The 25,935-nt window shown below is 39.9% G+C and overlaps 1 protein-coding gene across 4 annotated transcripts in view; it reads right to left on the minus strand.

Moving 5' to 3' along the window:
- Positions 1-11,545: 11,545 nt before the first annotated feature.
- dlg4a (discs, large homolog 4a (Drosophila)) overlaps positions 11,546-25,935 on the minus strand; it is a 50,572-nt gene continuing 36,182 nt past the window's right edge. For 2 of the 4 annotated variants that reach the window (XM_078787587.1, XM_058087979.2), the window contains 19 exons: positions 25,291-25,344; positions 24,012-24,062; positions 23,398-23,522; positions 21,454-21,623; positions 20,842-20,978; positions 20,089-20,233; positions 19,774-19,909; positions 19,556-19,736; positions 19,364-19,466; positions 19,177-19,291; positions 16,366-16,542; positions 16,168-16,210; positions 16,062-16,092; positions 15,465-15,512; positions 15,252-15,353; positions 14,898-15,070; positions 14,056-14,168; positions 13,880-13,971; positions 11,546-12,000 (listed from right to left, as the gene is read on the minus strand). In XM_078787587.1, the coding sequence (XP_078643713.1) occupies positions 11,894-12,000; positions 13,880-13,971; positions 14,056-14,168; positions 14,898-15,070; positions 15,252-15,353; positions 15,465-15,512; positions 16,062-16,092; positions 16,168-16,210; positions 16,366-16,542; positions 19,177-19,291; positions 19,364-19,466; positions 19,556-19,736; positions 19,774-19,909; positions 20,089-20,233; positions 20,842-20,978; positions 21,454-21,623; positions 23,398-23,522; positions 24,012-24,062; positions 25,291-25,344 (2,103 nt within the window). In that variant the 3' untranslated portion in view covers positions 11,546-11,893. The remainder of the gene's footprint in view (positions 12,001-13,879; positions 13,972-14,055; positions 14,169-14,897; positions 15,071-15,251; positions 15,354-15,464; positions 15,513-16,061; positions 16,093-16,167; positions 16,211-16,365; positions 16,543-19,176; positions 19,292-19,363; positions 19,467-19,555; positions 19,737-19,773; positions 19,910-20,088; positions 20,234-20,841; positions 20,979-21,453; positions 21,624-23,397; positions 23,523-24,011; positions 24,063-25,290; positions 25,345-25,935) is intronic. The other 2 variants (XM_078787588.1, XM_058087980.2) reach the window with 1 other exon arrangement.

A 25,935-nucleotide genomic window follows, 5' to 3' on the forward strand; every position in this document is an offset into this window, starting at 1 on the left:
GCAATCCTATTACAGGAAGAGGACATCAAACAGGAACAGATAAATAGATAGATAGTAGGATAAGAACAATCCATAGGGTAGGATTTCTATGCATTAAAATGTAAACTAAACTGCGTCATGCCTGTATTTGGTGCATCCCGCCATGCCAGTCTGAGGTTTATATAGATACAGTAAAGTCTGGTTATATCGATATTGGTTAAAACGAATTACTACTTATTACGATACTATTTTCATTTCCCGGCAAATTTCTAGTCTTTTATGATATAATTAGCTCCGTTAGTACGATACACGGTTATTATGATAATCCGGTTACTACGATGCCCTTTTCATCTCCCGCCAGCCAATTTGGTCTGCTTATATCGATACAAAAGCAGCTTAAATCAATCTTTGCTTAAGGATTTCAATACCAAAAAAGAACACGGCGAACGGCTGCTTCCAGTCAACTTTATTTTTCACACTTCCACCACCAGAGTGCAGCACACACAGCGGAAAACACCCGTCCCTCGCGCCTACCCCTCCGGGTGGCAACACCTTCCCTATCGATAGTCTCGGGGTGAATTATGTCCCCGTAACCGGTAATCACTACAGCGTAAGTTTATTTTTATTTACTGTAGTACAAAATGTATTGTAGTACAAAAGCATGCTAGATACGCAATCCATGAACTCAAGGAGAAAATTACATGCCATATCAAAGATCCGCCCTCTTTTAATGCAGTTCGGCGCAGGATCGGATATATGGATAGTCCGGTTATATCGGTATTTTTTCAGACTCCCGAGAATATCGATATAACGAGACTTTACTGTATATGATTGGTAGACAGATTTATAAGCCATAAGGATTACACAAAGCGGCATTCCTTCACAGGTTTGCTCCTGTTGCAGGATGCATGGTCATGCTCATGTGGTTTCTTACATAAATAGATTTCTCCGATATAAGCATTACACAAAAGTGTAAGGTGTATCGTGCTAGTTCTGTACATGTGTACTTTTTGAACAGCTTTAAGACTATACCAATGTAATATAAAGATAAAGATACATGAATTCATAATGAATGAGCACTATGTTCAGATGTATGGTGGTTAGCACAATACCTGAACAATTTTGCACTTGATATACCGTCCTCTTGCCACTTTGCAACTCCATTCTATTGCGGTTTTTAAAAAATATATTTATGCTGATTCTTCTACCCTTTCTATTAAGTTATGGTCTCCTATAGAGAAGCTACACACAATAACCCACACAGAAAACTTTTAGATTTTCCAGAATCTGCACCTATTCCAACTTTTTTTATTTCCTTTGATTTGTGCTTCCTGCCAAAACGGTCTGATTTAATTTATTCCACCCACAGCCCGCCTCCAGACTGGGATTGGTCACACGCCCAAAGTGTTTCCTATTTATGAACCATATAAGGACGTCCGACCCTCTGTGACATCACAAAGGGGCAGTTTTACCACACCTTTTGAAACCCAGCATTTTGAGCCATCCCAAACTTCCAAATGTGCAAACCTCTTTGGCATCTTATAACACAAGACTACAACATTCTTTATGGGTCAGAAAAGTGGAAAAAGCATAATAGATCCCACATTCCAAAAACATGTTAGGTTAACTGACTGGTTTAGTGTTCTTTCAGGGATAATTTCCAAATGCCCAACCATCATCATCCAACACTTTGGCATTGTTTAAAAGGAGAATTCTACATTGTAACAACATTTATAGGTCAGAAAAGTGGAAGAAGCATAAGCGGTTCTTTATAAGTCTTCACTGCCATGCTCTGTTTCTGCACTTCCTGATTCACAGTAAAGTCTCGTTATATTGATATCAGTTATATCGAAGTACTGCTTATTACGATACTATTTTCATTTCCCGGCAAATTTCTAGTCTTTTATGATATAATTAGTTCTGTTAGTACGATACCCGGTTATTATGATAATCCGGTTACTACGATGCCCTTTTCATCTCCCGCCAGCCAAGTTGGTCTGCTTATATCGATACAAAAGCAGCTTAAATCAATCTTTGCTTAAGGATTTCAATACCAAAAAAGAACACGGCGAACGGCTGCTTCCAGTCAACTTTATTTTTCACACTTCCACCACCAGAGCGCAGCACACACACCGATTCCCGCACTTCCTGGTTCACAGGTCATGCTCAACCCGCCCCACATAGCTGGCCAAACACATGCCTGCAACAGAAGAACCAACTGACATAGCATACACACCTATTCCAAAGAAGACACAAGCGTACAAATACATGTATTTAATTGTGTTGTATTCAGATATCTTTTTATCGCTTGCAATAATCACTGTTTTTCATATGTACATGCTGGCGTTCGTGGTTTCTCTCGTAAAAAAGAGAGAAACCACGAACGCAGTTGGTTCTGGTGGTGGAAGTGTGAAAAATAAAGTTGACTGGAAGCAGCCGTTCGCCGTGTTCTTTTTTGGTATCGGATATATCGATAGTCCGGTTATATCGATATTTTTCCGACTCCCGACAATATCGATATAACGAGACTTTACTGTATTTTGTAGTATTGCCCTTTGTGCTACACCTTTACTTCCTGTTGAAGAAACTCTCCAACAGAGGAGTGATGCACACCTGCCTTCCATTTGCAGTTAGGCTAGTTTATCAGCTCTCCCATGTGGTCTGCCGTGTTTGTGCTACCATCTCTATGCAGGGCTAGTTCCTTCTTTTTTTGGCTGTCAATTTGGTGTTCTTTGTCCTCCTTTGTCTCCTCCTTTTGATACATTTCTGAGTTACCCAAATCCTAACATTCACAGCCTTACAACCATTCTGATGTGACATTTATACCGGTATAAGGTATATGGATTACATTAAGATTAATTACTGTGACAGACATGGTATGCATCATGCTCAAGGGCAGTGATTTCAAACGCTACTTTCTATACACCACATTTTAAAGCAATATTATTCCTGTTGAAATTGAAAACCCCAAATCTTTGTCATGGCCATGGTCTGTTTCAGGGTTGCACTCATCAAGAAAATGACATCCCACGGTGCCAAAAAGAATGAATTCATCATTAATCTAAGCGTAGTGGCACCAAGCAGCAGGAGTCTGCATTCTTCTTCTGCAAACTTGAAAAACACCCCAGTTCTTCTCAAACAGCATAAAGCATCACGCCCCGCCATGCGGCAGTCTGATGGTGAATCAACTCATCCATTGTTGGCTCCGCGTGGCACACAGGACACGACATCATCCAGATTGACCAACACGCAAGAAATGAGTGCACAGTGTGACACGGCCAGCTGGGGCGTCATGGGCCGATCAAACCCAGAAAAAGGGGTGAAGGGCAGGAGTGCAACGAATGAATGCTATAAAAGCATCTCAGCAGGCTGAAATGAATAATAAAATATGAGCACTGAAGGGAACCGCGTGATCCTCTACTCCAGACTGGAGCTGTCATGTTGCAATGGAGGTAACAAATGATGCTGATATAGCCTCCAAGTTGTGGAGGCTGATGACTAACAGCTGAATTTCCTTGCTAATCATGCAATCATCCTGGTTATAAAATCTGCGCCGTCTTATGAATCCACTCATCAAATTTCTCATGCAAGGGAAACATTCATGCGGCATGTTAATTAAAGCATATTTGTGGAAGGAATGCTTTGCAGCACTCAAGGAAGAAGACTATCCTTAAGGTTTGCTGATGATATTGTCTAGGATGGTTTGTGTAATACTGCACTGCTTCACTGCTTTAAGTCTCCTCGGAAATCCTTCTGCGGTTGAATTTTCCACTTCCCTCATGGGTGCTTTTATTTCGTCCAAGTGCAGCCCTTTCCTCCGCACACAAACATGGAAGAGATCATTCATTCATTCATTCATTTTCTTCCGCTTTTTCCTATCCCAGCTGTCTTCGGGCGTAAGGCGGGGTACACCCTGGACTGGTCGCCAGCCAATCACAGGGCACATATAGACAAACAACCATTCACACTCACATTCATACCTATGGACAATTTGGAGTCGCTAATTAACCTAGCATGTTTTTGGAATGCGGGAGGAAACCGGAGTACCTGGAGAAAACCCACGCATGCACGGGGAGAACATGCAAACTCCACACAGAGATGGCCGAGGGTGGGAATTGAACCCTGGTCTCCTAGCTGTGAGGTCTGCGCGCTAACCACTGGACCGCCGTGCCGCCTGGAAGAGATCAGTGTCATTTAAAAAAGGTTGAATAAGTTCTAGGGATCCTTTGATTTCTATTAAAAAAAAAAAAACACCACTTTTGAGCCAACAAGGAACACACTCTGTACCGCATTGCCGCGAGAATCAACACACGTCTGCAAAATCTAGCGTGTTTGATCACTCCCGTGTCAAATCTATTGGTGTTCGACGTCTCTTGCATCTTTCCTTACACGCTTTGCCAAGCTGTCACTGGCTGCAGCTAACTAGCTAGAACAGAGGTAGGGAACCTATGGCTCGGGAGCCAGGTAAAGGATAAAGGACCCGGGATCAATTTAAACAGGAAAAGATCAAATTCAATCTTGCTAATATTTTATAATTAAACTCAGGACATGTTTTATATAGATATATATTTTCTTTTTTTAATAAAACTGCACTTATGAATGGCGTATAGAAGGGTTTAGATTCTGTTTCACAGATGGCGCTAATGCACACGAAAGCTGCTTGCCAACCGCCAATAAACAACAGAAGAAGAAAAACACCAGGAAGAAGAAGGCACCCTGACAACTTTCCGTTTGAGCGGAAATCGGATTGGTTAAAGGAATATTCCATTCCTGTTCAATTCTTTCCGTTTGAGCAAATAAACCAAATGCAATTAGAATATTTGGGTCCATGTATACTATTGACATAATATTTGCAAATGATGATTAATAAATGTTAATTATAAAAAGTGATATTGGATAATTCCTCACGGCACACCTGACGGTTTCTCAAGGTACACTAGTGTGCCGCGGCACAGTGGTTGAAAATCACTGCCCTAGACCACCGTGCCGCCCACCACATGGAGTTATGCTTGGTAAATAATGGACATTGTCTGTCTATATGTGCCCTGTGATTGGCTGGCGACCAGTCCAGGGTGTACCCCGCCTCTCGCTCGAAGACAGCTGGGATAGGCTCCAGCATGCTTGTGACCCTCGTGAGGATAAACACAATAGAAAATGAATGAATGAATGAATTGGCCATGGCCAACAGCACTCATTATTAATAAACTGAAAAATGTAAAGTTAATCCACGTGATTGGTATCAACATCTGTCAATCTTACGCATAGGAATCAGCAGCATCCCAAAAATAATTTCTCCTGATAATCTAATAGGATGGTATGAAATGAATATCACCTCGGTGCTGCACAAGCGAACTCAATGATCCTGCTAATTTCTCTCTCCAAGCTCCCACGCTCACTGTACAGCAGTTGAAATTGTATCCTAATTACAGCCTTGATTTAATGACCAAATTTGGAAGCTTCTTTAAGATTTATTTGGCTTCCTGGCAGTAAAGCACTAAATTGGCTGAACATTTGTCAATTTTAGCATCTTCAGATTTTCCAAATGAAAGAGAGAAACACATGACCACACAACCATGGTAATAAAAACACATATTTTTCTATGGCTGTAAGCCTTATGTCCACATGCAAGCTCTTTTAGAGCACTAAAAATAAACTATAAAACCATATTCCTCTAAAATTGCTTCTGAAAAAGTTATGTGCATATTAACCAATTAGGTTTTTATGACTGGAATAGTGGAAAACCATGGGAATACATGGGTGTTGATGGGAATAATGGGATTCACAGAACAGAACATAAAATTAGGTTTTAGAAAAAGAAATAGCTATTGGACCAGTTTTACATGTAAGACCATGCTAATGTGCATTTTTAAACGTCAACCCAGAACAGAAAACTGAAGTGGAAGAAAAAATATATAGGCCTACTAGTATACTTTTTTTTTTTTTCCTTTATTTGGGCAAATATATGAATCATAACAGTGCATTTCTTACATCAATGAAAATATAACTTTCCATTATTTACATTTGTATTCAACTATCTGATCCCCCAGGGTTCAATTCCCACCCTCGGCCACCCTGTGTGGAGTTTGCATGTTCTCCCCGTGCACGCGTGGGTTTTCTCCGGGTACTCCGGTTTCCTCCCACATTCCAAAAACATGCTAGGTTAATTGGCGACTCCAAATTGTCCATAGGTATGAATGTGAGTGTGAATGGTTGTTTGTCTATATGTGCCCTGTGATTGGCTGGCGACCAGTCCAGGGTGTACCCCGCCTCTCGCCCGAAGACAGCTGGGATAGGCTCCAGCACCCCCCGCGACCCTCGTGAGGAAAAAGCGGTAGAAAATGAATGAATGAATGATCCCAAGCCCAAAAGGAGTAGGCTGAAGCAAAAGCTTATAAATGCCTACCCCTTTTTGCAAGATATAATCATGTTCATGCCACTGTCTTGTTTCCCCTGTTATTATTATCATTGTAATATTTTTATTATTATCATTATTGTTATAATCTTTATCATTATTACCATCATTATAATCATCATTAATATTACCATTTTCATCATTATAGGTAACAATTTTGTGATTTTTTATTTTTTATTTTTAATTATTTAATTTTACAGACTTCATTGCTTCTTATAGAGTGTAGAAATTTCATCTGTTATTTTCAGAAATCTACAGTCTTTGTGTGTCGATTTATTAGCCCACTTTTTTGTGACATTTACTTATTTTCTGGATTGCATGTGTCTAATCTTATGCATTAAAAAACAAGAACTTGAGACTGTGTCTGGACAGGTGACCAACCCAAACATCAGTTTCTTCTTGTTAAACCCTCCCTGAGGTTTTTAGACGTGTTTATTAGTTTGTGTGTGTCTAGTCTTTAGGAAGCATTAGGAAGCAAGGTTTTAGGTCTGTGCTCAAACCAATTTTTGAAGCAATGATGTCTTGCTGTCCATTATTACTATTTTTTGTAAAGTAATAATTCATAATAATTAATGATAATAATAATGATAATCACTACCTCTATATTTATGCATGTTAGCCTAGGTACCTCTAACAATTTATAGTTACAAAGGTATTAAGGTAATATTCTTACATTTCTCATATCAGTCAATCAGAGATTCCAGCAGAGATGACAAGACAGTAGAATGATCACTATTAAAATTCTATTCCCACTTATATTTATAAACAGACACTTAGCTTATACTGTGTCACATTTCATCGAATTTACAACTAAATTAAATTCAGTAGTGCCGCCAATGTAGACAGTTTTTTTTCCCCCCAAAATTAACAATTTTTTTTTTCCTGTGGCTACCGACAACCAAGCAACCAAAATAACGAGTAACATTTAAAGAGAAAGGGGAAAAAATATATACATTTATATATACATTTATATATACACATACATATACATATATATATATATATATATATATATACATACACATACTTCACTATATATAGTTCACTACTTCACTATATATATTTTCTTATTTTATTTATTGATATGTTGCATGTGTTATTGATGAACACAGTATGGTATACATGTTGCTATATTTAGGTTTAATTCACACAATTTTGTATTTTAGTCAAAATCATAATATAATATTATGAGGAACATAAGAAAATAATGCCTAACAAACTAAAATAAAGTTGCAATTTTTGGAATATTAAGTGGCGGAATGTGTTCTAACATTACAGGAATAAAGTCAAAATATTATGAAAAGAAAATTTACCAAGATTATTTAAGAATGCCTTTTTTCAGTGATTTTCTCCATGTTTCTGATTGACTAAATGCATGACAGTGTAATGTCATAGTGTCACCTGTTCCTTTGAGACGTGCTTCATATGCAGGACTGTCTTAAAAGTGTTTGCGTGGGCATGAATGGCTTCAAAAATTTGGATGAAGAAACATAACATAACATTTTCTTGTCATCCATCTGTGCATCTTCCACCAGCCGGCCGCTCCATGCATTCCAGGGTCTTCTGTTTGCTGTGGACATCTGTTCATGTCTGATTGGAGCCATACTTGTTCTTGACCTTTGATGGACACTCCACACTCTTTCTGTCTTTCTGTTCTTATCGTGTGTTCTAAACTCTAAACGGCTTGATGTTGGCTTTTTTTGCAGGAGAAAACTTCCTCACAGAATAAGCATTTGGAGAAATGCATGAATGGATTTAGTTTACATGCACGTCCTGTTTATAACTTAGCATACATTATGTGTAGGGTGTACTGCAAAATGTTTACATCCTTGAGAGTGTTTACACTCTTTGACCATGCTATGTTTACTTGTCGGTGCATTCCTGTGCTTTAGATGTCTATATGGTGTGGAAAAGTGTCTGCCCTGTTCCTTATTTCTTTTGTTTTGCGTGTTTGGTCATCAAACTAATTTCAATATTAGCCCATGACAATTCTGACAAAACATGTAGTTTTTAAATGAATCTATTTTATTTATAAGGGAGAAAAAAATCCTAACCTACATGGACCTGTGTGATAAAGTGCCGGGGGGGGGGGGGGGGGGGGGGGGCGCACCCCGCGCCCATTATAAGAAAAAGAACATCATAGCAATAGTAAAATATGGTGGTGGTAGTGTGATGGCCTGGGGCTGTTTTGCTGCTTCAGGACCTGGAAGACTTGCTGTGATAAATGGAAAATTCCTACCGAAAAAAATCATCTTTTCATAACCTCAAGCTGAAACCAACTTGGTGATAACAAGTGGGCCAAATTAGGACTCATTGCAAGTTATCGCAAATGCTTGATTGCGGTTGTTGCTGCAAAGGTAGAGTGGCCTAAGCAGTTATTATGTTTAGGGGGGAATCACTTTTTCACCACAGGGCCATGTAGGTTTGGATTTTTTCTCCTTTAATGATAAAAAAAATGTATTTAAAAACAGCATTTTGTGTTCAGTTGTGTTTTCATTGGAAAAAAAAACCAAAAAATTTTGAATGAGAGACAATGGTTGTTTTTTTTTTTGGATTATGTTGCAATACTAACTTCATTTTTCATCCATTCATGATGGAGCCTATCCCAGCTGTCACCAGCCAACCACAGTGACTTCAGTTTTATTTCATGTAATTAAATGGAATATACTCTACTGTCCTGATGAACATTGTAAGACCAGCAAGGTTTTTCCATTATCTTAAGGAGGTTCTCAGCAGCGCTTCAAAAAGCATTAGAAACCACATTTCATGTCAGGTTTCATGTTCTGTGATTCCTTTCCCACCACTCATTTGCATTTCATTAGGCAGTACCTTTGTAAGAAGGGAGAGTCATGCAAATTGTTTCTCCTGTATTCACCAAGTCCTCAGTGTGCTTTTGTTTGGAGAAAAGCGCTTGCTGAGCTTGAGGCGGCAAGCATGGAGAAAGAGTGCCCTCTAGCGGTTGTACAAGTCAACCATCAACACAAACACAAGTCCATTCTGAGGCAGTTTTCAGAAAGCATTTTTAAATTCATTTTATTATTTCATAGCTAATTTACAACAAGCGCTTCACTGAACTGGAACATTTTAATTTGCTTGATATTGTCATTGTTAAATATACTTTTCTGCGTCATTTGACTTTGTTATAATCAGTCTTTTCTGTAAAAACTAATATACTTTTATTTTTAAAATAAGGAATATCACACTATGATATGGATGACTGAGAGAGATATTAAGAAATACACGGATCAAAGAAACAAACTGAAAACATTATTCAATTTGTGGCTGTGACTGGATGCATGCTGCAATCCTTGTGCATGTGTGTGTGTGTGTATGTACTGTATGTGTGTGTGTGTTCAGATATCACTATATTGGGCTGTTGTTGAGTACTTTGCATCAATTCCAATAGTGTCCACGGCTAAATCTAAAGCCACGCGGCATCATATTTACAGCAATTTATCCCAATAACTCTTTCAATGTGGAAAATAATATAAAAATATACAGACTTGAGACCCGGGCGACAATTCCAAAAAGAAATAAATAACAAACAATTGATACTTGTCATTCACAAGCTTCAGCTGTTCCGCCAGTGAGCACAAATCAACAATAAATATGACTGATCAATCAATACTTCAATACTTCCACTCTGAGAATTCAGCAATAAAATGAAAAAGAAGTAAACACAAAGACATGCTCATAAAACCTTAAAATCCATCTTTTTTTTTTTTTTTTTTAACCCCGTGGCACACAATGCCGTCAGTGCAATAAATAATTTTAATTCTGGACACACATAAAACCTTCATTGCATAACATCAGAGCAATATTGCACTACATCTTCATATGCATGTCTCACTCTCTCTCTCTCTCTCTCTGGCACACATACACACCAGCCATTTATCTATTATACATTAGTACTGATTGTGGCTGTTATAAAGGATATATATTCTCATATGGGATCATCTATATTTTATATTTCATGTACATGTGTCGCCCCAATACAGCATTTCACACATGTGCCGTATAGGTTCTCATTGGTGAGGTCATCTTTACATCAACATTTCCGTGTAGCTATTTTCTGCAATAAAATAGAGTGTGAGGAAATTCCACAAACCAAACTGCAAATTCAACCAAAGAACTAATGCAACATGTTTGGATATTTTTCTTTTTTTTTTTTACAGACTATAGTCCTGTTAGAAATTGTCATAAAAAAGATATATGTGTATATATTTATATTTTTATATATATATATAGACCATTTATTTGTGACTGAGCTTTAATCTGTGTGGTCACAAGAGGGAAAAAGCAGAGTAGAACTGGAAGCGAGAGAGTAAAAGAAGACCTGTACCTTCCACACTCACTCACACACACACACACACACACACATGCACACACATATACCATGACACCATGGCTTTTAGCGCAACCACTGGAAAACAGTGTGAATGAAGGACTGATTCGGAAGAGACGGTTGAGTTGGTTGCGGTGCGTTCAAGCTCTGCTGTTTGTGCCCAGAGAGATAACATTCATCCAGGGTTTTGTGACCAGAACAGCCCCTCTTTTCGGAAGGGGTGTGCAGCTGAGGTTACATTTATGTGTGTGTTTTCGGTGCACGCATGTATGTGGACGTGCGTGTGTGCATAAGAGGCTAAAATGTATGTCAAGAGTTTCTGCTCTACTCACAAGTGTCCACATTACGACCGCACCCTTTTCCATCATCATCATAAGACATGCTTAAAACTCGCCCCGGTTCAACGTTGCCTTTAAAAAAAAAAGATTTTTACGTACAGCGTTCATAGCTTTGTGTCCTGTCTTTCCATTGTCTTTGAGGATGCATGCACAAATTCAGCATATTAGGTTTCTTCTCTGAATAATCATTTTCACTGCTTTTAATTAATAGCGCCTTGCAGTATATGACAGGTGATCTGTCACTGAGGTTGTTCTCCCTCAGAAAAATAGGCTCAGAGAAGACTCCTGGTCATGGGGGACTCAGGCGCAGACCTGATTGGAGGACAGAACGCCAACAGGTTATACAAAAACTACCCCAGGGTCCGTCCCTGCTAGGTCACCCTGTCCTTCCTTTTCATCTCTGCTCAGACCTGTTCTTGTTTCTATCTGTCAGTTCACACTTGACATGAAAATGCATCTTGCGTCTTCTCATTTGCTAGAAAAAGCACATTTATGCTCTTCTATACAGTGTCTGACACCATTGAATCAACTGTTTTTGGTGAAATGGCTTTTCAATGCCAAGTGTGAACACAGCCTCAGTACTTGGCCCTCCCTCCTGAAAGTGGAATACTAATTAAGTCTGTTTCAGTCTAATTACACATCAGTGTCCGCCTCTCAGTCTCTCTTTTTTCCTGGTATCTTTCTCAGTGCCACATCTCTTATTTGTAGTCTTCTTCAGCGAAGCACTGACTTTTGTGGAGGACGACCCCGGCAGGCGAGGCTGGCTTGGTGGTGAAGGATGGCGTCGGTTGGTGGTTGTTTATGGAATATGGGAGGGCATCACAGCCTTTCCCGGGTGGGAATCCAAATGTAAGGCCCTGATTGCTCCTCGATCACTGTCTTTACTTTGTGGTAGACCTCTTCGAAGCTGTCCCCTTCTACAACAGCTGCAGGATGACACAGTGGGTGGGGGAGTTGAGGAGGAAAGCGAAAATGAGAAATCAGTTCAAGACTTGCAACTAAACTACAGACACTCCAGTAGCCTCTCGTTTATCACGGTTAATTGGTTGCTGGCCAGACCAAAAAGTCAATTTCCATAAAGTAGAATGCAATATTAATGAATGGACATTCTTCACAAAACCTGTTGACTTTCTATGTGGTTTTTACCATTATTAGAGCCCTGTAGACATGAAATAACACCCCTATGTTCACGTTTACATTCCTATTAGTCTTTGTTTACACCACATTGTGCAATTCTAATGTGTATGCTACGGACCACTGCAGGGACACAAGACACAGATGCCGCTTGAAGCATAGGTGTTACCGAGCCAGATACTTAACCTCCAATTTATTTATTTTAAACTTAAGAAAGCTCTGTTTAAACTCTGTTTTCAAACAGAATGGGAAAGAAGGACAAAGCCACAAACTTACCACTTCCACACGGAATGGGAGGATAACTTGTTTTCAAAATGTTATGTTGCACATGCACTGTGGATTAGAATACTACATAGGACTTTACTAATAATATATTGTAGTCAAAGACAAAACAGCGATCATTTATTTATTAATTCATTTGTTTCTACTCCTTTTTCCTCACGAGGGTCGCGGGTGTGCTGGAGCCTATCCCAGCTGTCTTCGGGCGAGAGGCGGGGTACACCCTGGACTGGTGGCCAGCCAATCACAGGGCACATATAGACAAACAACCATTCACACTCACATTCATACCTATGGACAATTTGGAGTCGCTAATTAACCTAGCATGTTTTTGGAATGTGGGAGGAAACTGGAGTACCCGGAGAAAACCCAAACACAGGGAGAACATACAGAGATGCCCAAGCGGACTTTCGAACCCAGGTCTTCCTGATCTCCTGTCTGTGTGGCCAACATGCGAATCACACCCTCCAATAACAACCAAATTTTGTGCATAATTATAGAAAAACACTTGCAAATAAACATACGGTATAAACACACATAAAATGACCCAGGTACCAGACACCTGTGCCATATCAGTTGGTACATATCAAATGTACGTATTAGTTCTTAAATCATTTATATTCATCAGCTGCTGTGATCTGCCCTGAAAATGTCTCATCAAATGTTAAAATGTGTTGGAGACTCGTTAAAGTCGACAGCCTGTCATTCAGTTATGCAGCAAAAATGTAAATGTAATGTTCATTGTTGCAAAAGGTGCATTTTTTTATTTTTTTACATTTTGTTGTTAGAGTTAAAAAAGCACATATTACGGCCATCTGGAGTGATCAAATAAGCTCCTGCAATGAACTGGAAATCGGTACAAAGTGTATTGAAAATCTCTCGAGCATAAAATGGAGCAATTTTATGACTAAAAGTGCAGTGAGGTGTAAATGCAGATGCTTTAGCTCACGTTTACCATCTGGCGCTGCCATAACCCAAATTTACTGGCAAGCATGAAAGTCATACACACAGATAAAACTTTGCACCTTCAACTGGTCTCTGGATTCGTTTCCACTTCAATATTACCTCTGCCAGGGAAGACAGGTTTGTTTGTGTGCCAATTGCTGGAACCTACTAGTTTTTTGCATTTACGTTTATGTATCGATTTATCGGCCGCACGTTGACGAGTGGTTAGCATCGGGAATATAAAGCGGCTGGATTGCTGATCACTCATGATGCTTCAAATGCTAATGTTTTTTGACATGGCTAAGTAGAGACCCTGGCGGTTATTTGCTTTTGTAGACCACACATCTGTCCATTATAGGAGACTCTGCAGTTAACTGAATAAATGAGTTAATTCCAGCATTTGCGGCATGTATTAAGTTGTGGTGTGTTAAATGTTGGTGCTCTTACCTGAGAAGCACTCGAGGAAGTCTTGTTCTAGTTTGAGGGCTCTGTCCATTCCTTTCCTGGCCTGCTCCTCTGTCAGGCGAGTGTTAATCTCTCTGTTCACACAATCAAAAATACTCTGTTATGGCACTTTATTAGAAGTAATAAACAAAATGTTCAAAGAGTTGAAGGGTACACACAGAACATTCTCCAGTGACTTAGGCCGGACAAAGATGGCGATGGGATGGAGCTGAGCAGCCTGTAGTCGTCGTACAGCGTTGGCTGACACGTCCAGGATACAATGTTTCCCTTGCTGCTTGCACACAATAACATCGCGTTGTTAAAAACCTTTAAACAAGGTACAGTAAAGTCTCGTTATATCGACATTCTCGGGAGTCGGAAAAAATACCGATATAACCGGACTATCCATATATCCGATCCTGCGCCGAACTGCATTAAAAGTGGGCGGATCTTTGATATGGCATGTAATTTTCTCCTTGAGTTCATGGATTGCGTATCTAGCATGCTTTTGTACTACAATACATTTTGTACTACAGTAAATAAAAAAAAAACTTGCGCTGTAGTGATTACCGGTTACCGGGACATAATTCACCCCGGAACTATCGATAGGGAAGGTGTTGCCACCCGGAGGGGTAGGCGCGAGGGACGGGTGTTTTCCGCTGTGTGTGCTGCACTCTGGTGGTGGAAGTGTGAAAAATAAAGTTGACTGGAAGCAGCCGTTCGCCGTGTTCTTTTTTGGTATTGAAATCCTTAAGCAAAGATTGATTTAAGCTGCTTTTGTATCGATATAAGCAGACCAAATTGGCTGGCGGGAGATGAAAAGGGCATCGTAGTAACCGGATTATCATAATAACCGGGTATCGTACTAACGGAGCTAATTATATCATAAAAGACTAGAAATTTGCCGGGAAATGAAAATAGTATCGTAATAAGTAGTAATTCGTTTTAACCGATATCGATATAACGAGACTTTACTGTATTCAAATGACTTTTTAATAGCGTAATTTTGCTGTTTACGCACCTGCTCAGCCACCTCGCGGACACTCTGGACGCTGGTGCCGTACAGATGACTATTGTACTGGCCGGCTTCGATAAAGCGATGGCTCTGGATGTCTTTCTCCATCTGTTCCCTCGATGACACAAAGTGGTAGTCCCGCCCATCCACTTCATACTCCCTTTTGGGTCGTGTGGTATCTGTCAAGAGAACAAAATTATTAACAAACACGTCTCTTGCTGTGTGTCCGGTGACATATGAAGTTTTTGGAATTGACTTATATTACATCTTAGTAAGGAAAGCATTATGCAGATGGCTCCCAAAAATGGCTGCAGGTGACAAGGCAGCTCCATGTCTTTGACTGACAGCATAGTTACTTACGTGGGACACACGAGCCAAACTTATCAGGGAACTCAGACAACAGGTCATCATTTATTCTGTCCTTGACGGGACCCAGAATGATGATGGGCCTCGCATAGTGAACTAAGCAGGAAAAGACAAGAGAGCACGGACATTTGGAAATAGGAAATGACAATGGAAATGAACTTTTATTGCCTAAAGTAATGGACTTTACATATTACTTTACAGCCTTACCTTCCACTTGGGTGACTGTCTCATAACTGTGCGAGGTTTTATCTCTCCCTGGTGACAGATCAGGGAAGCAATCAGGATGATTTCTTTTTGCCATCATCGTATAGCATTCCCGTTTATGTTGCCAAGCTATTTTTTGTAAAGGTGTTGCAGCGAGGAAGATTTATTATTAATAAACAATGCACCAATGCATTTTTGTGTAACGGTTGCCAGCTGCTGTCGCTGTGCAAAAATACATTGGTAAACCTTACTCCCTGATACCTTTAGAGTTAGGTTGACAGCTCTGGGTTTTAGTGCCTAGTGCTCTGAACTCTCAATCAGTGGACTAGTCAGTTTACATTTGGACTGAACAACATGACTATTTTTACAACATAAGCTGCAGTACAGCTGTAAAAGCAGATGCACAAACCCTTGCAAAAATACTGTGGACATGATGCACAAAAATTCTATATTTTGACGCATGCTTTGCTATCATTACAGTGTGGGTCATACTATATTCATAAAATGCATGAATGTGTTGTCACAGAATGGAGAATATATATAGTTAATCTGTATTCCTCCCTTGCTGATCATTTGTGGAGAAGAGAGCTGGCAAATTACCTTGCGTTCCCAAAGTGTCCCGACCATGATCCTACAATAACAAGAATACAGTTTTACACACACTCGAAATTAGTAAGTCTGACTCAAGGAGCTCAGATGAACTTACCCTTTCTTTGGTGTTGACACGAGACCACTCTTTTCTTTCCAACCTGCAAAGGTTAAGAAGCACAAATTAAAGCTAGGGATCATCTTGTGCACAAAGGCTGTTCCATTTTTACTATGAATGGACAGTCAGTGGACCGTTAAACAGCAATGAGAACCGAACTACTGTATTATGTTGTCAGGCAAAGAGTGTGTGTCTGACCTGTGTTTGCTGGGGATGAAGCCAACCTCTTCAGCCTCGTTCTGGGGGCTGACCTTGCGTGCCTGCCACCACTCCTCGTCCCCGCAATCCAACACGTGGAGCACGTCTCCGAACTTGAAGCCAACCGCCTGACTGAGGAAGCCACAGTCTGCCGTCTTGTCATAATCAAACAAAGCCCTGAGAAATGAAAACAATTCAAGTTAATCCTGTCAAACTATTTATATAACAATAGTTTGGGGACAGGCGGTAGTGGGTGGAATGTCTGTCTCACAGTCATGAAATGCGGGTTTGCATCTTCGCTGGAACTTTTCTTGCTCAGATTGTTCTCCGGCATACAAAAAACATGCATGTTTGGGTATTTGGAAATTCCAAATTGTGTTGTGTTTTTGGATAATTTCTCTTAACGTTGCTTCATGTTTACAGCTGTTGGCCACTTAAACATTCTAATTGTCAGTGATGCATGATAAAATACATACACATGAAAATTAGGTATCGGTTCACATTGGTATCGATAATGATGTGGCGTGATAATGCAACAACTGTAACAATAAAAAACTGTTAACATCTCCCATAATAAAACCACAAGGGAAGTTTTAAACAACAAACTAAACAACTGCTAAAAGGAACAATAAATAAAGTGTAGGGCGAATAGAGTCACTCTTTTTTGGACAAAATCTCAGGGACTTGAGAGGACGTGTGGGCTCGGTTTATTGAACACAACAACTCTCCCCCCAAAAAACCGCCAACGTCTCTACTACAGTCGCATTTCCTTGACGTCATCCGTGCGCCCACTGTCCAGGCATGACCAATCGATGTACAGCAAATTAAACTGTTACACAATTAATCGGATATATAGAGGCCAAAATACGGGCGGCGTTAGTGACAGCCGTGTGACACAGTACAATGGCATACAGCCATTAGTTTCTTAGGAATAAATCCAAATACATTATACACGATTAACTTCCTTGGCTGACATGTTCTCCTGCTTGAAAAGGACATGAATTTTTCACAGGTGCTTAATCACTTTCAAACAAGAAGAGCCGAACCTGCTACCAAACGTTACGACGGCGGAAGTTAACCTCACCGGTTCAGCAGCAACCATTTTGGCGGTGACATCGTATCAGAATAAGAAGTAAAGTTAAAACAAAAACTTCTATGCACGTTGCAAGCTGCTGAAGACAATGTGGACGTGAGACCGTTGCTAATCGGCAACATGGCGCCATAATGGACACACAATCGACACTCGTGACTTGCTGACAATGGGCTTCAAAACAAATCCATGGCATGTGATTTGTCGTCAACGATGCTTGCTAGGAGCCAGCATTAACAGTGAGGATGTTGTTAAGGTAAGAGCTATTTATTGTTTATTTTTAAATGTAAAACACTACAACCTCTGCTTTTGTAAATGCTAATGTAAATATTACATTACATTGTGTGTGTCATTATATATGAATTTGTATAACGTGTTCGTTATTGTTCTTTACCGATTGGCTAAGACAAATCACGTGATTCTCTTGTTATTGTGAGACGTGCTGAGTCAATTTTTTTAACCAAAAAATACAATCCTTAAGGGTTCACTAACATACCACATTTTTTAAAAGACCATAAATTTACTATTTTAATCTTATGTAACAATGGAAGATAACTTAAATCCATACTGATACATGCTTGGTGACTTAAGCTTTAACAAGACACAATTTTTCTATTTGCATATTGAATATGATTGCTAAAGAGATTCATAATTTACTAAAACATTCAACATTTCAAAATGCCAAATGCACTTAACCCAGTTTTTTTTTTAATATGCACCAAATGCCGTCCATTTCAGCACTTAATTACGACACCGTACTGGCCACTTTTATGCCTATGCTTGTGATTATGACCAGCAGTCGACTGTTAAAATGATTCTTCCCAGAGGCAATCAGGGGATCAAAATTAGCATATGATTATACTACCCACGCTGTCTAGGATGAAAGAAGAAAATGACTTAATCCTGCAGAATTAATTTCTAACTCTAAAAGACATATATTGAAGTCATTGTGTGTCATTTAGTTTACTTTTATTTTAATATTTTTTTTTCTGAAGACCGGTCGTAAATGTCTATTGTTATACTATTTCTCAACAGTTTTAAATAAGCCTCAGAGGTCCCACCATAGTGTATTGAAAGTGTGTTGCTTAAAATGCCCTAAAAGTGCCCTACTGGGAACACACCGTTTTGTGTGTCTATAGCTTTTAATGCTAATGAGCTGTGTTTGTCCAGCTTACCTCTCCAAGAAGTGCTATTGTGCACTTTAAACACTTTTTACACATACACCGTAACTCAGCACTTGTGCAATGTAAATATGCAATATATCAGATACAATGATTTAACATTAAGGAGTGGGGGAGGACACAAACCTAAGCAACGCTAGCATAGCTATGTCACCTACTGTGATAACATTAACGGCAATAATATGCTAGGTTAACCTATTGGCTGAGAAAAACACAATGATCAAACTTACAGCAGCCACGTGTTTTAAGACATGTAGCAAAGCCTGCTTTTTTGCCATTTGTAGAGTAATGGGTGTACAAAAAGGGACAGGGGTGTTTAGAATGTCATGAAAATCTGAACTATGAGCATATTTTGTCTCAAAAACCTTTTAAGTCTCTGGGGACACATTATGCAAAAGTCAGTTTTACATAGTAGGGGACCTTTTAATTAAGACCACTTAAACTACTTGAACTCCACTTGATTGACTTGGTTTATGTTGTCTTGACTACATCGCAGTGCCTCATGTTCGACTCCACCACTTTGCACTATGGGAGCTGTACCTGATGTAGAAGCCTCTCTTTGAGTTGCTCCGTAGCGTGGTTGTCCCAGAGCCCATGCTGCTGTTCATCAGCTGCTCCCTCAAGTCGTGAATCTTTGCCTCAAAACGACTGTACTCTGAAAGGGACAAATCTCATCTTTAGCATCGTAAATGAGGTCTTTTTTGTTTGTGCTGAGGTTTGTTTCTACCGTCTGGTCTGTACTGAGCGATGATGGTCACCGTCTGACCAGCATTCTTCAATGCTGCTGCCGCCTGCTCGTGCGTGGCCATACGCAAGTCCACACCATTTACCTGATGCACACATTGCTCAGATGTTAACAAGCATACTATGACTATTGGCGTTCTTCTATTTGGATGACAATTGGGCAACATGTATTTACACTGAGGATTTGATCGCCCTTGTGTAGCTCTCCACTGAGGTCAGCTGGCCCCCCTGCCAGGATGAAAGAGATAAAAATCCCCTCTCCATCTTCTCCTCCAACGATGTTGAATCCCAGACCGGTGGAACCTCGGTGGATCAGAACCCTGCGAGGTTCTCTAGAAAAGAAACCACACAGAATTCTAAACTAGATCATGTCTTTCTGGCAGTAGCACTCACCTAGGGATGTCATCATCTCCCATCAGGCCGTGCAGAACAGGAGAAAAGCGGCTCGGCGAGGTGGGCGTGAGGGCTTGTGGGTAATCTGAGCCAAGGTAGTTGGGGTGGCTGAGTTCAGTATCCATGTGGGAATACGCTGGTTAAAGAAATCACAAGGAAGATTGAAATGCAGCTCGGAAAGATGACTTCCGCACTCCTGCTCCTCATTTTTAACTCTTATTCTAAATTTCATCCTTTCAGTGGGCGTACACTCTTGGAAGCACCGAAGACTTGTTTTTAAATGAAGACACCTTGACATCATGTGTTCAGGCTTACTATTGGTGAGGTCAGGAGGGTTGTAGGAGTTGGTCAGGAACAAGTTGTTGGGCTTGGCCACCCTGAGGTACACCACCTCGGCTGTGTTCTTCAGAGCCCCCACCGCATCCTCGTGCATGACGTCTTCCAGACACACGTTGTTCACCTGATTCGAAAAAAAAAAAAAAAACGGGCGGATGCAATTGATATCGCTGTAATAGACCATTGTGACAGAGGTGAGGGACTTGCACTGCCTCTTGGCATTTATAATCAAGGCCACAAAAACTAGATCAATAGCAATCAGAGTACAGGAGGAACAATAACAGGTACATGTTAATTACTAAAGCAACACAATCCCTGCCCACTCTATATAGTGTTCATCATAAACCCAAGTATTAGCATTAGTATCACATGTGAAGTACTTTTATTTCACTCTACGTCATAAAAAAGTACAAAGCTACAGTTGCAGGTGCAATTTTCTTATTTTGTTCAACTTCTTTCACTTTTAATCTGCACAGTGTTGCAGGAGACACCATTTTGAAGTAGCTGGTGTAGCCCCTGGTTCAGCTGCTGTAGCATCTCTTCTCCAGCAGATGGCAGAAACGCTGCGGCTATAATTTATCAATCACATCCCACACATCTATTAACATATTTATGAATGTAAAATCAGGCCATGAAAATGATATCTGTAGTTTCGCTCCATTCTTTATGCATGAGTCAACACAGTGAGCGATATGATCCTATATGATCAGGGATGTCAAATAAGTGACTGACCGCTAAGATCTTATCCCCAATCTGCAGACGTCCATCTTTATGTGCTGCTCCGCCTTCAATTATCTTGGTGACGTAGATGCTGTTATCTCCTGGAATGTGCTGGTTTCCCACTCCTCCAGCAATACTAAAACCTAATCCTGAGAAAGGGAGACAGAGGAGGGACCCAAGGAGGTATGAGTAAATACTGCTAACAGTGGAGATACTCGATATTGGCTTTCTTACTGATGTCTGATATAGTAATCCCTTGCCGCTTTGTGCTTTGAATTTTGCAGCTTCGCTCTATCATTTTTTTGTGGTTGAATACTGCATATCATTAGTAAAAAAAATATGCATCTTTAAGAAAATTTTACATATTTTCTGCCCAAAGGAATCATTTACAAGCATCAAAATGTGCTGAATCAACTACAATGTAAATACAAGGCATTCAGAAGATGCAAATATTTTTTTTTTTTGTACGTTTTCTACACTGGTCACTAGGTGTCAGTAATGTTACAGGTACGGTACAGAACAGGAAGTAACAAAAGAACACTAACAAATAATTGTAATTTAAAAAGCATCCTGAAACCCACAGAAAATTACCAGCACAGTACACCAGTTCAAACCACCATGTACCTTTAGGCCCTTTGATGAGTTTGATTTCGGTGATTTTCTCCGCTGCCGGCTTCCGGCGGAGAACATAGAGCCGGACAATAGCACCTGCTTCCTTCAGAGCTTCCACAGCTTGGCTGTGTGTCACCTCCCTGACGTCAACATCATTCACAAATAGGATGCAGTCGTTCACACTAATATAGGAAAGAAAGAAAGGCTGAGGTTAAAGCAGAGAAACATGAGATGAGTTCCATCCATTTTCTACTGCTTATCCTGTTCAGGGTCACATTCAGGAGTGGAATTTATCCCATTTGTGCACTACACTGTGGACTGGTAGCCAGTCAATCAAAAGGCCATTGTGAAGAGCACACTGAACTATCTGAGGGTCAGCTATTATGTGAGCTCCTACAACAGGACTAGATTGTTCTGGTGTCAGGAAGCTGAAGACCGGGTTTGGCGTCTGTCTTCTACTTTCACTCGAATTGCTATCTCACCAAATGGCTAATATAGTCCTAAATGTGCAGTCTGCTATTTTTAGGAATCTGCTGCAAATATGTTTGGCAGTTTTGATCTAAACTCACGGGCCGGTCTGACTTACTTCAGGGGCCACATTTGGATGGTGAATAGTCCATCCTTTCACAACTTTCAGCATCCAAATAGTAAGCGTGAATGGCAACTGCATAAGTGTAGTTCATGATGACAAAGGTTTTATGTTCCAAAAGCTGCATTTGGGATTTGAATTTAATATCTGTCAGAATGTACACAAATTCATCTCACAATCATATCATTTTTTGTCACACTCAAGGCTCTCGAGGGGGTTGCGCTGCATTCCAAAAATTTTTTTTTTAAAGTTTTCATCTTTCACCAGAAAAAAATGTGTTTGAACATTAAGTTTCCAGTTGGAGGGGATTTCACTGAGATGCAGTGATCTGTCGTCACATAGTATCAATGGCCGTGCACTAAATATATCAATGGTTATAGTAGATAACACCATTTAACAAAAACAAATGATCAAAGCCGCCAATACGATTACACTTGTTGTCAGGACTGATAACATTAAAATGGTCTCTTCTCAAACTGGCAGCTATGTTTCTTTTAAGTTGCTAGAAACCCCTTTTTTAAAGTTATTTCCCACTAGTGGCAATACAATGAAATCCTTTCTTTGTATTTGTAGTTGCATTGTATTGTAATTGCATTGTTAGTACCTCGGCCTGTCACGATAATCAATCAATCAATTATGATGAATAATAGCAAACTTGATAATTTTGCTGGCCTCGTTAAATTGACATATGCATGTTTGTTTTCCTCCTCTTTCTCTCTCTCTCTTTCTCTCTCTCATCAAACCGACTGGATGACAAGAGGGTTCACTTTGTGCCTCTGTCTCATCATCTGGGCGTGTTGGTTTTATAGCAGAATGAACGGAGTGAGTGAACCCTCCTGTCAGTCATTGAGTCTCATGTGCCAGTGGTTGAATTTGGGGATGCTAGCGAGTGCTGCAGCCTGCAAATGAGCTAACACGAATATGAATGAAGGCAAAAAGGTGAATGCCACAGCTCCAGTGTGAAAATATGTTGATTTTAAAGAAAAGCCCATGTACCCCAATATGTTGCAGTTGTTGGAAAGCATTTTTTGATTGAGTCCTTCTTATTTTTATTAAGAAGGACATTAATTGTGCTTGACATTCCTAATTGCAATGTTAAATACTCTTGAAATTCAAGTTTATTGCTTTTGTTAGTGTACATGCTTTATTATGCCATATATTATCATTACATTAATGAGAAATGGCCTCAAACTAATGTTGAACTTGATAATAATATTGTTTATCGGCAATGATGATGACCCTTGAGGACAATCTTACAATCAAACAAAAGTACAATAACACCTGAAAGCTAAGATGCCATTCTACTGTGTGCACTGTAAGTGGTGATTATTGCAAAGCCCTGTGTGTGTGTGTGTGTGTGTGTGTACCTGAGGCGGCCATCCTGAGCTGCAGCTCCTCCAGGGATGATTTTAGTGATAAAGATGCTCGGGTCATCGCCCACGTGGGGATTGTCTGTTCCCCCTGCTATGCTGAAGCCCAGGCCTGAGTTCCCCTGCAGTAGCAATTACAAGCAAAACACATAGTGAATAATTCATCACGCTAGAGGCGCTTGAGTGTGGCTTCAGGGAACACATGGAGATTGTAAGGATCATGCAACTATCATGTTTTTCATGGCTTCTATTCACTGTGAGAGTCAGAAAAGTTGGAATATACCCTTAAATTAGGAGTTTTCAAAGTCTAGCACAGCAAACTTCCCGTAAAAAAAAATATTTTCTGTCACATTTTATGTTATTTTCTGTTCACTCCAGATTCTATTGCCGTGCAAACTGTCAATATCTATGACACTGGCCTTTAAAAAGACATGAAGTTAGCTGAGCAGGTTTGGAAATTATGCTTGTTTTTATTTTTCTCAAGCTGCTGTGCCCCCCCCTTAAGTCCTCTTGTGCCTCACTCAGCACAAGGACAGCAGGGGGACAGTATTTGTACCGGATTGTTGAAACAAAGCAGTTTATCATTTAATTCAATTCACTGCCAGACTTACTCTCTCCAGTGTGATCTCTTCATATTCGATTTCCCCTTCTGTTCCATTTACCTGCCAAGATAAGCATGAGTTAACTGATTTTCAACAGAGACTAGGATCTGAAAGAATTTCTAAAATTATCGGTGACTACGACACTGTAAATGAGGGGTGGGAATGTACCGGCTAAATTTATCAATCATTTTGGACTGGGAAGGTACTCTATTGATGAATAGCCACATTGTTCTTTGGTCCAATTTGCCTTTTGGCTGAACATCTCATCCACTCATTAGCATTACCTCCGCAATTAAGGACGTCCCTGTGGAAGATGGAATTTAAGGAACTTAAGTCTGACCTAGAAAACAACTTTTCTCAGCATTGTAGTGCTACAAAAATATACAGTGTGGAAAGCCTTTCTTTCAGAAGTCCTATTTTGTTAATCCCCAAAATGCCTCTTTGTGTTTCGCTCTCTTTGTTCCAACTTATTCTTTGTTCCTCCAGAAGTAATACACGCACAGGAGTTATGTTTGGTGTCCGCTAATGATAGCAGTTTGGCAAAGTTTAGCTACTCGTGTTGGCTATCATTTAATTTACCGTAATCACTACATGAAAATCACGGTTAATTTGTTGTTGGAGCATAGAAAACCTGTTTACAACCTTCTAAATACAGTTTTTAACATTATTGGAGCCCTCTAGACATGAACTAACACTCCTTTAGTAAGCTTTACGCTTGCGCTCGTATTATCCCCTATATTAGACATAAGAGTAAATAAGCCATTAAAACGTAAGTAAGACTGGTGTGTTGCAATAAATGCGTTCCCTAGGGGAGCTGAGTGGCGGGTGCACAGGAAGTGACATCTGGGTTTCAGAGTCGAGCTTCAGGCGTGGCTTACTGCAGCAACAGAAGTCTGTGCTTTTTGTTAGGGATTATTGTGCCTGTTGTGAGATAATTCAAACGTGCAATAAAAGCCTGTTGTTCCGGAGATCAAATCTTGAGTTTGTGTGTTTCAGCGAACATTACAGTAACATTACTGACACCTTGTGATCAGTCTTTGAATGCCTTACTTAATTTATTAATTTTTATGCTTTAAAATGTTTAATTTAAACAGAAAATAAATAAAATCGTTTTAAAATACAGGTATTTTTGATTAGCAACAGACCGCATTCCACCACAAAATGATTATTTGTCATAATAACGATGTAAATTGTCGACGGCCTCTTTGAGAATGAATTTTCCAAGTTGCAAGAGTCCCTTTTAACATGACGTAACATGGATGTCGTGGATTTGAGACACGGTCCTTACATATGGCGATCCATCCAGTGTGTCTGTGTTCACCACCACAGGAGGACTATTTCCCTGCGGGCAGAGAGCAAACATGTATGTTACATTATGTAATAACTGCACAAAGTAGGTAGTTGTCAGCATCATATCTATGAAATCAACCATCACCGTCAAGAGTGACCGTTTTTTTTTCTGCACTGTGAGAATGCTTTCCCCTCACTTCGGTCTGGTTGCCACGTTTCAACAGGATAGAGATTAATATCCCGCTTGCTTTTGTATTTTCATGACAGTCACAGAAATAATTTATGCTAACTCTCATGTTAGTCCAGCTTGTATTATTGATGCTGAAGGAGAGCCATTTCCATTGACATGACATGTACCTTACTGGGTCTAGTTGTCCAGTATGGCTAACAGACTGAAGAGCATGCATGCATGTATGATCTTTCCTCAAAAATACACCCTCCTTCTCAGGGTGTGATATATCTTGAGGTTATAAACTCACTGTTATGAACCCACTACACTCTTGTACTATGTTCCAGGTTTATGTCAAAGATGCTATGCACCTAAAGTGCTTGGAGAGCAGTGGCGTAAAAATCAGCCTGGTGACCTTCATTGACCATTCTACAACAACACACACACAATAATTGTACAAACTTAGCTCCAGCT

The sequence above is a fragment of the Doryrhamphus excisus genome, linkage group LG21 (assembly GCF_037039965.1).
Source record: "Doryrhamphus excisus strain RoL-2023G ecotype Guam linkage group LG21, RoL_Dexc_Guam_v1.1, whole genome shotgun sequence".
Taxonomy (NCBI): Eukaryota; Metazoa; Chordata; class Actinopteri; order Syngnathiformes; family Syngnathidae; genus Doryrhamphus; species Doryrhamphus excisus.